General features: G+C 35.2%; 1 protein-coding gene across 1 annotated transcript; it reads right to left on the bottom strand.

The window, feature by feature from the left end:
- Positions 1 to 8,235: 8,235 nt before the first annotated feature.
- LOC104897746 (hypothetical protein) lies at positions 8,236 to 13,179 on the bottom strand. Its single transcript, XM_010684691.4, has 12 exons — positions 12,763 to 13,179; positions 11,917 to 12,147; positions 11,735 to 11,809; positions 11,587 to 11,645; positions 10,455 to 10,590; positions 10,267 to 10,363; positions 10,110 to 10,176; positions 9,633 to 9,731; positions 9,288 to 9,377; positions 9,022 to 9,176; positions 8,736 to 8,837; positions 8,236 to 8,644 (listed from the first exon to the last, which is right to left on the bottom strand). Exons 2-12 carry the CDS (start codon positions 12,116 to 12,118, stop codon positions 8,479 to 8,481), a joined length of 1,248 nt encoding a protein of 415 aa, XP_010682993.2. The 5' UTR covers positions 12,119 to 12,147; positions 12,763 to 13,179; the 3' UTR covers positions 8,236 to 8,478.
- Between the last annotated feature and the right edge of the window lie 402 nt (positions 13,180 to 13,581).

The raw sequence follows: 13,581 nt of genomic DNA, 5'->3' as shown, positions 1-13,581 counted from the left end.
AAGTTGTGTGAAAGATAGATTCAAGCGTAAGTCCCCAACTCCTCTCGAAAAGAGGGTTTAATGATCGATTTTTTTTTTTCCGGATCGTGAGGTGCGGGCGCACCAAAAGGAGGTGCGGGCGCACCTTGCTCAGGTGCGGGCGCACCAGACTTCAGGTGCGGGCGCACCTGAGTCTTCTGCCTCAGGGTGGACTCTCTTCGTCAAAAGGTGCGGGCGCACCAGATGAAGGTGCGGGCGCACCAGATGAAGGTGCGGGCGCACCAAATGTAAGGTGCGGGCGCACCAATGTAGTCTGTTTTGTGCTCCAGAATTGGTCGATGGTGCGGGCGCACCAGTGGCTTGTGCGGGCGCACCATCGTGTGCGGGGCATACCAAGCGCACCTCACAGGCTACCTTTCAGCCTCTAGCTCAATCCCTTATGCCATGTCTCGCATTTCTCGACCCGAAGAGGGCAATACCTGCAATAGAAACACGAACAAACATGGTGAAAGCATATGTGCTAGAAATTCGATCGAAATAGATCGAAAATCTAGCAAAATGTCACTATGACCAAGTATGATCACGTGAATGAAATAGAAGGGAAAAGTGAGGAGAAAGAAGGAAGAAAGGGAGGAAAAGGGAGCTAAACAAGCCAAAAGGAGGTCATAAAGTGCGTTAGGAACGCACTTATCAGAGATATATTAGGATACTAAAGATATGATAAATATCTTTAGGATATATAGTAGTTAGGATATTAATTATATTAGGGAAATATTATCTTATGATTTATTTCAGATAAGTATTAAGAATAATATATCTTTTGGAGGTGGTTTTCGGATAGGAGTTTCTATGTACTCCTATATATATTGTAGTCATCGTTCATTATTGAACACAACTTAATAAAATCATATTGTTCTCTTTATATATTATTGGATATCAAGAGCTAATTGAGATCTTGGGTCAAAACTCTAAATATTGTTCTCTCCTGCCGGTGGATTAGAATTTTAAGCCCACCGGCCGGATATATTCTCATGAAGTTGAGATTTTTTTCCTACTGATGGATAGGGTTTCATGAGGTTTTATTTTAGCCCACCACCGTTGTGATCAAACATAAAATTGAAAAACAGACGATTCAAAGAGAGGTCTTGAATCGCGGGAGGGAAACAAAAGAAAAGTCATAGAAAGAGAACGATGTTTTCCGTGGATTGATATATATGTGATAAGAGGTTCGAAAAGAATGACGTGCCTCCTATACTTAACGAGTTCGAAAAGAATGGCGTTCCCGTTTTGCTGAAATATTTGGTGAGATCGAAAAGAATGGCGTTCTCATCAAGAAAAAAAAAATTATTTGCAGGCTCGAAAAGAATGGCGTCCCTGCTTGACTGATGATTGATGGATTCGAAAAGATTGACGTTTTCATCTTCAAGACAAAGAAAATTACAGGTTCGAGAAGAATGACGTTCCCGATTCATTGAAATATTTGGTGAGTTCGAAAAGAATTGCCGTTCTCATCAAAAAGAAGAAAAAATTTGGCGGGTTCGAAAAGAATGGCGTTCCCAACAATATGTCTCTTTAATTTGATTTGACTTAATTTTTTGTTTCTCCAATCGCAACGTTCGTATTACTGCCGTTGCGATTACGGGAGGGTGTTAGAGATATATTAGGATACTAAAGATATGATAAAAAAAATATTTAGGATATAGTAGTAGTTAGGATATTAATTATATTAGGAAAATATTATCTTATGATTTATTTCAGATAAGTATTAAGAATAATATATCTTTTGGATGTGGTTTTCGGATAGGAGTTTCTATGTACTCCTATATATATTGTAGTCATCGTTCATTATTGAACACACGTTAATAAAATCATATTGTTTCTCTCGTCTCATAAACTTGTCATGGTATCAGAGCGGACGATCCCGACCCAGGGTATGTGGCCCATTGAATGCAAGATGAAAGGTTTGATCTGTTTGGAGCACGTTGCCCAACAGAATTGTGTCCCAAGTAGGGGCGCCCTAAGTAGGGGATTCTTGACCTCATGTTGGAAGCCCAAGTAGGGCCAACGAGGTGTTATATATGACCTATCAATTTCAAGTTTAAAGGTGGCACACATGTGAGGGGGAGTGTTGAGAGTGTAATCCACATGTGTCCCACATTGGAAGAATTGAAAGTATATGACTAATATATAAGCTAATGGGTTACTACACCTATCACCATATGGTTTTAGGATGGAACCTCATTGGACTTGTTTGTGGTCATACTCTTCTCTTGTGTGGGCTAGACAACTATATATCGTTAGGTAATTTTCTTTTCTTATGATTTCTACCGGTTTTTTTGAAAAAAAATCGTAACACTTGTTGATTTATTATGTTTTTTTTTTCCTTGAGCATGCATTTACTATTTAAAATCATGAAATATATATTAGGCGTACATTTGAAAGGTTGGAGATCTTTTTCGATTTATTCCAAACGGATGGGTGGACTTATCATGATTCATAATTATGACATAATCTGCGAAAATCACTCTTGTTTAAGTTGTAAAACCATCTCTTCTAAAATAAAAAATAAAAAATAAAAAACATCTTCTTCCAAGGTGTATTTTGCTGTATCTCTTATCATGCTTCAAAACTGGCTTATTATATGGTCACTCAAGAAAAGATTGGACGTCTTTGAAGCACGTAAGGACATTCCAGCAAATACACCTTGGAACTTGGAAGTTGTAACTTCTAACGATTTTAAAACTGGATGTTACGTTTTCGTTCTAACAAGTTCTTCTAACAGCGTAAATCTCTCCCTTATGTGGATCCTCCATATCTCTTGGCAATTGGCATGTATTTCCATAAATTAATATGCCAAAGAGAAAATTTAGAGTGAATCTTGCTGTATCATATTCATATTACATCTGAGCAGCAGGTGATAGCCTAGTAGTATTGACGTCACTTCTGATGTCAGAGGTCATGGAATCGAGTCTCGCAAGAGAGGGACCCCCAATTTCTCCACCTCCTTGCAAGAGACTTCATCTTACCTTTTATAAAAAAATATATATATTTATAGTACATCTAAAATTACTTTTTGCTCATTGATCATTTGTAATAAATGAGTAAAATTTTATTTGTTTCCAATCACTTTTGTTCATTTGCACAATTGAGCAAACTTTCTCAAATGGACAAACAGTTCTACTCATCTCTATTACATAAGGGAAGGGGGAGCAACGGTGTCCTCTTTTGAACTGACTATTTTGCCCCCTTTCCCTTTCTAAATTACAAAAGGAATCTCAATACCAACATGGGGGTCAAACAAAGCCATCAGAAATTAATTTTCAACAATCACTCAGAGTTCACTTATATGAGGAAACTTTACAAATCATTCATAGAATTGAGAAAATCACGTCGTAAAAATCACGCAAATCACTCAAATGATCAAGAAATTTTACAAAAACTAAAAATTAACTTACAAGCAAAACTAATATATTAGGACGTCAATACATACAAAAACATTCACAAAATTCACTTACAAATCATTGTTCTCAATAACCATTCACAATTACATACTCATAAATATTACCTATAAACACAAATCTGAGAAAAACATAAGATTTTAACAGTGATATCACACAATCGTCCATCGGTGATTTGCGAACTTTCAAACACGTACATAATTCTTTTAATCTTCAAAGTTATTTCACATTAGTCGACTGTTATGTAGTTGAAAAAATGGAGATAATAGCAATTAGTTGAAGAGGGCTTTTATATAATTAAACTTAAATTTGATTCCTTTTCATATAAAATCAGAAAACAAGATGTGTATGAAATTTAATTCATTCATGACACATTTAGTTCTTTTTTCTAAAACTTCCAATATAAAATTTTTGCCCAAAACTTTTGCAAAATATCCATGTTCAGAAATAAATTTTGAAAAACAAAACAATATCAAACCTTTTTGCGAACAACTTTTGCAACAATCCATTTTCAGAAAAAAAAATTACATTAATTTGCGAAAACCATTTCATGTGAAATCAGATTGTTATGAAAATTTTAAAATTTCATTTCACATATAATTGAACTCAAAGTGTTAAAATTTAGAAAAAGAGAAAAACTAAAAATGCCCATTTCATGCGAAATCAGATTATGTATGAAAAACTTAAAATTTCATTTCAATTATAATTGAAACTCAAAGTGTTAAAATTTAGAAAAGGAGAAAAATTAATATGACCATTTCATGCAAAATCAGTAAAATTTAAAATTTCATTTCAAATATAATTAGAACTCAAAGTGTGAACATTTAGAAAAGGAGAAAAATTAATCTTCACCGATTTAAGTGGCAAATAAGTATATGGTACAACTGTTCCTGGATAACAAGCAAGATTTTTTTATAAAAAGTCCTCCTAAATTAAATCAGACAGGCAGTGCACAAGTTTTATTGCTCAAAATAAAAATAACCCAAACCAACCCATCATGATTCATTTGAATGTATCCTTGCACGCATCGCGTGCACAAAAGGCTAGTTTTAGAAAAGCGAACACTTTTACCCAAATGGGTAAATTTTCCGCCATTTTCTCAAATGAGAATAAGTGTGTTCATTTTGGAATTACAATATTAATTTCAAATGTGAAACTAAACTATTCATGAACTCCAAAGCTTCGATATTTGTTTTTGTTTTTGATCAAGCCCAACTTCCTCAAATCATATTCTCAACTTCTATTTATCGCCCAACAATTACTTAAAATCGCCACCAAAACAATTGAAATTACATTTATAACCTTTTCTTTCCTTTTCCTTCAACCACCATCATCCACCTCCTGCCACCACCACTCCCATTGCCACAACCACCCACCACCAACACACACCAAAAATTACGAATTTCTCAAAATTATCTCTCCACCATTCCATCCATGTTGAACATCATCACACTGTCTTCACCCCCCCAGCAAACCCATCTCAAACAAAAACCCATCTCACGAACAAAATTTACCATCCCAAATTTCTGTCTTCTCCCCCCAACAAAATTGCACAACCATCAAATTGAGAAAGTGTAGGCGACACGGGAATCAGCCGCTAATTCCTAAATTCTTGTCTCGAGTGTTTATTTGGACATCTCAAGTTATCAAGCCAAACAATTGAATTGCAGTGACCACAGTATCCTCTGCTGTACTTGTATCTCCAAGATGAAAGGCCTGCCAATGAACAAAACATTTCAATCGAAGCCACCAAATAATTCAGAAAAGGTGTCTGCATCACCTTCCCTTTGCATGTTCGCAGCAAGCTAAAGAAAAACTGGCCTTAGAAAATCAAATATTATTGGAAAGGCATGAAAAAAATACAATATAGAGAGCTGAAATATGGAGACGAAGCCACCCTCTAAGGGAAGCAGAAGCAAAAAGCTTGTACTACACAAAATCTTTCGAACAACATGGCCAATCTTTCGAACACCATGGCTATAAATCTCGAATTTTTTTTTGGATTTTGGGGGCTAACGTATCGCCTGGACGTCCGCCCCATGGCCCGAACGTCGGGCCTGGACGTTCGGGCCATGGGGTGAACGTCCAGGCGATACGTTCGCCCCCAAAATCTAAAAAAAAATTCAATTGTTGGTAGGTGGGTGGTGATGGAGGTGGTAGGAGGACGTAGGTAATGGCGGGTGGTGGGAGGTGGGTGGTGAGAAAAAGAGAAGGGTAAAACAGTCCAATAAAATAATGTCGGGGCAATTTTAAGTAATTTCAAGGCGATGTTTAACAATGTAGTTCATTAATTTGGTTGGTCATGGAGAGAAACCATAAGAAAGAGAGAAATTTGGATATGAGAAACAATGGATGAGAGAGAAAGTTTAAAGAGAGGGAAATTTTAAGGTAAGAGAATTATAAAACTAGTGTTAGATTCTTGAATCATCTTATGCATGATCAATCATTAATTCTACCCTTGAAGAATTTTAGAAACTTTCGTGTTCATTAATCTAAAATTAATTCCTCCTTTTATAAAATTCTGAGCTCCAATATTTGATTTTGCCATTTATTAATTCCAATGAATGTTGCACATATTTAAGAATATGTAGTGCCCTGTCAAAAAAAAAAAGTATATATAGATGTAACATAATTAATTTAATTAAAAAAAACAGTTTAATTTTACTTTGTACGACTATATATTAGTGAAACTTTAGTTACCAAAATGGCATTTGATGTACAATTTTCATTCATCATGGATATGAACTCGACAACCCTCATAGGCCTCATTAAGAAAAGGTGAAAATATAAACATGATAATAATTAACTGTTCAATATGTTCTAATGGCTTTTATAATCTACAATACAAGCTAAAATAGTGTCTCAATGGAGAGTTGATTTTATAAGAGATTACCTACTTTTAATTAAAAATTATGCAACAACTTAAGCCTCAATATTAAGAAGCGAATGGACCACCTTTCTGAATATGGTGACTAGTTCAGTCTACCAGTGACATGTTTAATCCATCCAATAATCACATTTGTTAATCACTCAATCCATTCATTTAGCGACTAGCTTAATCCAATTAGTAATATTGTTGCGTTGCTATTTAAAACTGTCGGTTGTAGTTCAAGATTCAAAAGAAACAAACGAAGGAGAAGAGAAGGAACGGTCAGGCTGGCGTAAGATGTCCAAAGATAGTGTTGGATTAGAGTGAGATGAAATGAGCTTGTTAGAAAAATGTAGGCTTAGGTTCGACTAATTTTTGTTAAAGTTAAACTGTATGCCCTAATAATTTTTGCTCAACCCATTAGTCATTAGGCAAAAGGATAACTATTTGGCCCCTATGTGAAGAAATGGAAATTAAAGCACATTCCATTATTTTTCTCATTTTTCATGCTATTTACTTCGATGTCCATTAAGGCAACGTTTGGTATGATCAATGGAAAACGGAATGAAACGAATTTGGATGAGGGAAAACGTAAATAATAACTATTACCTTTAATAATTGTTTGATATGCTAGTGGAATGAAAACAATTAAAAGGTTTATAATTGAGGAAGGAAACATAATTTGTTTCCACTAGTTTGATAAGGATAACAAATGGGGAGATTATGTTTCCTCCGCAAACGGTATTTGTTACTTAATACTCATACCAAATAATTAGAAATGGAAACACTTAATTAATTTCGTTTACATTAAATTTTTATATACCATACACCCTCTAAATTTATTTTTTGATTTGTAGAATGATCAAATATTCAAATGACAACTAGCACCTCAAATCACTAGGGGAAAAAAAAAGAAAGGTTGCGCTGGAAGGGCTGCGCTTTCTTCATTACGTAGCCCTTCGATACAGTAGGGTTGCGCTTTTAAATAAATCGCAGCTCTTCTTTATTGTAGGACTGCGTTTTTATAGAAAAGCGCAGCCCTTTACAAAAAGGGTTGCGCTTGACTAAAAAATGCAGCCCTACTGTAAAGAAAAGGGCTGCGTTTTTTAGTCAAACACAGCCCTTTTAAATGAAGGGTTGCGGTTTTTGGGACACGCGCAGCCCTTCATGGGCTTTTTTTTTATTTTGAAAAAGCGTATTGGGCATAAAAGAAGTGACTAGGGTTTATTTCTCCAACCCTCCCTCCCTCATTCTCTCAATCTCTCTCGCTCGTCTCTCACAATGATCTCATTCTCTCTCTCCTCTCTCACAACGGCGTTCTTCTTCATCAGAAATTCTCTCAACCCTCCCTCATTCTCCTCATTCTCTCAATCTCTCTCGTCTCTCTGTCAGCTAACCTTCTTCATCTGCCGTGAAAGTCGTGAAGTCACCGCCTCGTCGGGAGCGAAGGATGCCCGCAACTGCTGAAACGGCAATATTCGAACTTCCGGTGAGCGTCTAAGGCGTATTTCCGGTGAGCACGAAGAAACGCAATATTCGGCCTTGCTCCCGCAACTGCTGAAACGGCAATATTCAAACTTCCGGTGAGCGTCTAAGGCGTATTTCCGGTGAGCACGAAGAAACACAATATTCGGCCTTTGTTCGTCGCCTCCGACGAGTTTGGCGGTGCTAGAGATTTCAACTTCAGATCTATAATTTTAGGGTTTTTTTTTCATTTTCGTTTATTTTTTTTCATTGTTCATTTTCAGATTAGTTTATTTTTTTAGGGTTATTTTTTTTCATTTTCGTTAATGTTCAGATTAGTTCATTTTCAGATCTATAATAGAAAGTTTGGAACTTTTACCATTTTACTATTGTTACTTATTTATAGCTTTTCAATGAGCAACAAAAGAGTTTTGAATATACCATGCTCATGGCACACTCGGGGTGTATGATAAAAGTTATAGATCTTGACAATATATATATTACATTGATTCAACTTTGTTCTACATTGGGGTATACAGGAAGCACTTAGATAAACTACAAAAGCACAAGATAGCTCGTAACTTCCATGATATGCTATAGCCTATAGTTGATGATGTACAGGACGTCCTTGAAGACCCACTTCTTAGACCAAGTATCCTGAACAGGCAAAACTGAAACTGCATATGCTTAATACAGAGAACGCAGCCCTCAGTCGCTTTCTGACTCGATCTCGTCTTCTAGGTGCTCTTTAAGGGGTTGCCCTATAATCTCGCATTTTTCGCTACTCCAAGAAGGGCCGATTTCTGGCAGCTCATAATCATCTGGTCTCAATGATAATTGAAACTCTGGCAGCTCTTGTGGAGGTTGTAGTCCCCTGCACCATCCGAACTCACACATGTATAATATTGCACCCCCAGGAAGGAAAAGAGAAAAGAAAAGCATGAAGCGAGAAGATATACACGTACTTTTCTTGATCTAACAAGTAACCATACAATTGAGACTTCTTGGAAGCTGTGTCTGGAATCTTGTGGTGAAAATGCTTCATTGAACCCCAGAGTGGAGGAGCTCTATATACATGGGAGATAAAGCCAGAATAAAGGTTGTTAACTTCCGCAATTTTCCCTTTCTCTGCTACATACTTAGACCAGTTCTAGAACACTGATGCTTAAATAGTTAATTGCCGTGCCTAAATGAGGAATACTTGTGTAGGTAATTCGACATATATATCAAAAAGTCCGTCAAATCTTGTACCTGGTTATTGGAGCAGCCAAGCAAAAGCTTAAACAAGCCTTTCTGCTCTGTGAAAGAAGTTCTTCAGCAGCAACTAAACAGCAGAGTGCATTTGTATGCGACGATGGCTCGTTGCTTTTGTCAACAATTATACCATGGTAAAAATAAGCTGCAGCCTGATAAATTATGTTGGGTGCACAATGAAAATCAGAATGAATTGAGCAATCCTTTGATGAAGGAAAAAAAAAGGAAATTAAGAATATACTCAAACTGTGAGAAACAAGTACCTTGGCTTCTAGGAATTTATATCTGATGAACAATGATTGTTTTCCTGCATCGTTCTCATTTGTTTTGCCTACCGACAATGCGTAATGAGCCTACAGAATAATTTTGTTTGGCGACATTCATGGTTAGTTGATCAATTTAATACGAAGTGGTTGTTTGGCTGAACATAAGAACTATGCAGTTCCATTTCCTAGGAACTAGGAAGTGAGAATCTTTGGTAGATCATTAAGAAGTAAATCCCTTTTTTTTATGTCAGCTAAACATGCAATAAGTTTTCTGTATTTCTAGGTTAAAGCAAACACATATATATCACGATATATGCATGCAACTAGATTCTTGATCTCTACCTGAGTGAAGAAGGTGAGCTGCTCACATGCTAACCTCCTCTTTACTGATAATGTGGCTTTCTGGTTTTCAATAGCCAAACCCAACTGCAATTCTGTTCCCTGGAATCACTTCTAAGGATTAGTATTTTCTTAACGGCGTTGTACACTTAGACTATAACAAACAATAAGATCATTTTTGCAAATTCATTGCTAATTGCAAGCCATAAAGCAAGTTGTTTAAAGCAATACCTCAATTTTATATGCGAGAATTACCTAGCAAAAATTAGCCCTAAATCCATATATTTTTTGGCAAGTTTGGAATCAATTCTAAAAAGATGCCATATATGGTATACCAACATCTTGACAAATTTGTTATTTACAAGATTATAATTTTAGTTGATAGTATTATTAATATTTGTAAGATTTCGAGAGGCAGAAGTGAAGGAATTTTCTTTTTTTCCATTCAACATTATCTGAAGTTTGCAGAAGATAAAGTACCTGGCCAAGTGCTTGAAGAGAAAGAGCCTCTAAAGCACGTTCATGCATGTCTTTGTGCAACTTGTTCCTGGTGGGATGATCTTATGTATAATAAAAACTGCTAGTATGAAAGATTATCTTAGCAGTTTGTAAAGTAATATGTAAATGCATCACATACTTTATCTCTGGGCCTAACCGAGGTAGAATGCTCTTCACACAAAACTCTATATACCCTGATGCTTTTAATAACAAATCAACTGCATCTCTCTGGCAATCTGTCATAATTTACAACCATGATCAAGCTAAAGTAACTATTATTTGCTCAAAAGCTCAACATTTGACTCAGCTATCACAAGAGAGGTGTACCTGTAGAAACTATCCTATCAGAAGAACCAGTGTACTGCTGAGGAACAAGCAACATGTTGGCTTCAACCAATGTCAAAACCGCCAGCATGTAAACCACAGATAACACTTCATACCATGAATTCGATACACAAATCTCCTGCTCGACAAAATAAATGATTCCATATCACTAAATCACAAATGAAATCACCAAATAAACCAACACTATGAAAAGAAATTACTATCAGAATTTAGTAATAATTAACACTTAACATAATCCTAGTTACGCCTCTTCTTCTTTAATCATTTTCAAACTCTGAGGTCGTTTGGTTTACCTCAAATTCCACTGGAATTTGGATTTCCTAGAAAGTACAAAATAGTGTAGTTGTTTGGTATCCAGGAAATAGAGAATTAATGGGAAATAGAATTTCAAAGAAATTCCTATGAAGTGTAGAAAATAAATCACCAAACCCCCCCCCCCCCCCGGTGGAGCTTGGATTGGCGTCTCATAGTGAGATGTCAAAATGACATCTCACAAATTTTTGATACTAAAGTTATGTAGAATCGGTACCAAAATAGAGTCATTGTGATACCAATACCAAAAGTGTAAGTTTGGTACCAAAATTTTTGTGAGATGTCATATTGGTATCTCACTATGAGTTACCAACACTTTCTCCCTTGGTGATTAGAAATTCCTGTGTCAATTACAAATTTTTGTGCTCAACCAAAACACTTAAAGCCACTTCCTAGGAAATAGACAAGGGAATTTACTTCCCATGAAATAAGACTTCCCATAGGAATTAAGTTCCAATGGTAACCAAACAGAATCCTCCGTATAGTTCCTTAAAATTGAGAAGATCTTCGCAAAATAATCCAGCGTGGCTTATAATTTCTTAAATAGGTTTTTATAAAGGTGGGGATGGTCAAAAAAAGGAGTGAAAGATAGAGAAAAGTTAAATTCGTATCAAGAAAAAAAGAAGAAATTCTGTTACATGTTTAACAAGTTATAAAGTCATAAAGAACTGCTTTGGAAAACACACTCAGATTTGGGACTATTCCAAGTTAAAGTTAATCAAAAGTTGGACTCTTTTTTAAATAGGGGCATGATTGAGTGTGTTAATGTCAAATTTTCTTCAGTTTTGTGTTATGTTCTTACTTGTCTTCCATCATCCATAGTTCTCCATTTGAATTGCACTGCTTCTACTGCACCATATTCTGTAACAAAGAACAATAGGAATTCAATATAACAGTATAAAACATACCAACAAAAGTATTAACATAACATAGATCATATCAGCAAAAACCTTTTTTAGTGAGTCCAATCAAGACAGGCAAATACTCCTCAAGAGCCTGCTTAATCTCCGGTATCGCCGATACATCTACATAACAAACATGATACAAAGGTGTTTATATCACTAATGTATAGTTCCAAATTCTAATCAAAATGAAGAACCTACACTATGATACTATCAGAAGTATAACACACCAGTGTCTTCAGAGAGTAAAATAACCCGATTTCGAAGCATAATAAGGCGATCAATAATATCCTTTGAAATCAACCCTTTAAGCCCTTTCTGAAGTTCAGATTGCACAGGAATTTGCATAGTTGGTACAAAAACAACCAACTCTGGAATTCCCATCTTTTTCTTTCTTCCCCCAGTTTGAAGCATTGATGAAGTGCACCCCATCAAATTACTCCTTTTTCAAAAGGGGGCACCTGTATTAAAACACATAACATCCCACATTTAATTTACTTAATCTGATAAAAGTATAATCCAAAAACATCACAATCATATCATATACTAATGTTTTTATGAAACTTTCTAAATTCTAAACTTCACTAATGGGATGAGATTAGTTAAACAAAGCAATAAATTAATTATCAAGAAATTCTCCATAACAGATGGCAGAATAACACACAACATGTAGACGTATGCAAGATTTTCATAATCTAGTCAAACAAACATGACCCAGATAGATAAAAATTATTACTTTAAAAAACAAAAAGTACCCATTTAACAAAATGGCAAGATTAAAATTACCCAGATAGATGAAAGTTACTACTTTAATAAACAAAAAGTTCCCAATTTTAACAAAATGGCAAGAAAAAAAAATTACCCAGATAGTTAAAATTATTACTTAAAAAACAAAAAGTGCCCATTTAACAAAATGGCAAAATTAAAATTACCCAGATAGATGAAAGTTATTACTTTAATAAACAAAAAGTTCCCATTTAACAAAATGGCAAGAAAAAAATTACCCAGATAATTAAAAATTATTACTTTAGCAAACAAAAAGTACCCATTTAACAAAATGACGAGAAGAAACTTACAGGGTTTTAAGTTAAGCCAAAGGAGGAAGAAAGCAAAGAGTATGAGAAGATTCTAGGACAGTTATTTGATGGTATTGACTCCATGGAAGAGAGAGAATCATAAAAATAGTGTGGAAAAGAGGGGCTCAGTGATCGAGACAGATTTCACATGGCAAATGCGTAGGAAATCGAAGAATTAGATCAAGAAAACTTCAGTGAATGATTGATTTTTAGAGGGTTTTTGATTATTTTTAGGATCCAAATAAACTGGCAATTTTCAATTGCAAGCTGTTAAAAGAAAATGTTGAGTTGCACATGATAATTATTGGTTCATTTGCATAAATATAGGATTTTACTAATAAAAGGTACATATTTACATGAGAAATTGTGTTTTTTGTCACTTTATTTTAGTATTGAATATTGATGCTTGACTAATTAATTAACATCTAGCCACCCCCATTAAGTAGAACTCTGTAGAAGTAACATTTTAAGAATGGATTTTAGTTGATCTATGTCCCAAGTGTGTGATGAAGCTTGGTCAGAGACCATTTTCTTTACAAAAAATCACTTTCATTATTGCTCCTATTGTCAAGGGCAACTAGGCCGACTTTTGGAGTATTTATCATATCATTGATTTTTGTCAATCAATTTAACAAATTCCACACCGACCTCCCTCTATTGGAGGTAATGTAAATATTGGACACACCTAAGACCCTGTTTTTTTATTCCGATATATTGAATGGAGAGAAAATAACTTCAGATAAGAGAGAAATTGAACATAAGAGAGAAATTAAATTGAATTGAACTAAAAATATATTCGAAAGAAGAACATGGCCTAAA

Source organism: Beta vulgaris, chromosome 6 (assembly GCF_026745355.1).
Source record: "Beta vulgaris subsp. vulgaris cultivar EL10 chromosome 6, EL10.2, whole genome shotgun sequence".
Classification (NCBI taxonomy): Eukaryota; Viridiplantae; Streptophyta; class Magnoliopsida; order Caryophyllales; family Amaranthaceae; genus Beta; species Beta vulgaris.
The sequence above is the reverse complement of the archived record's forward strand: the minus strand, read 5'-3'. Positions and strand labels throughout refer to the sequence as shown.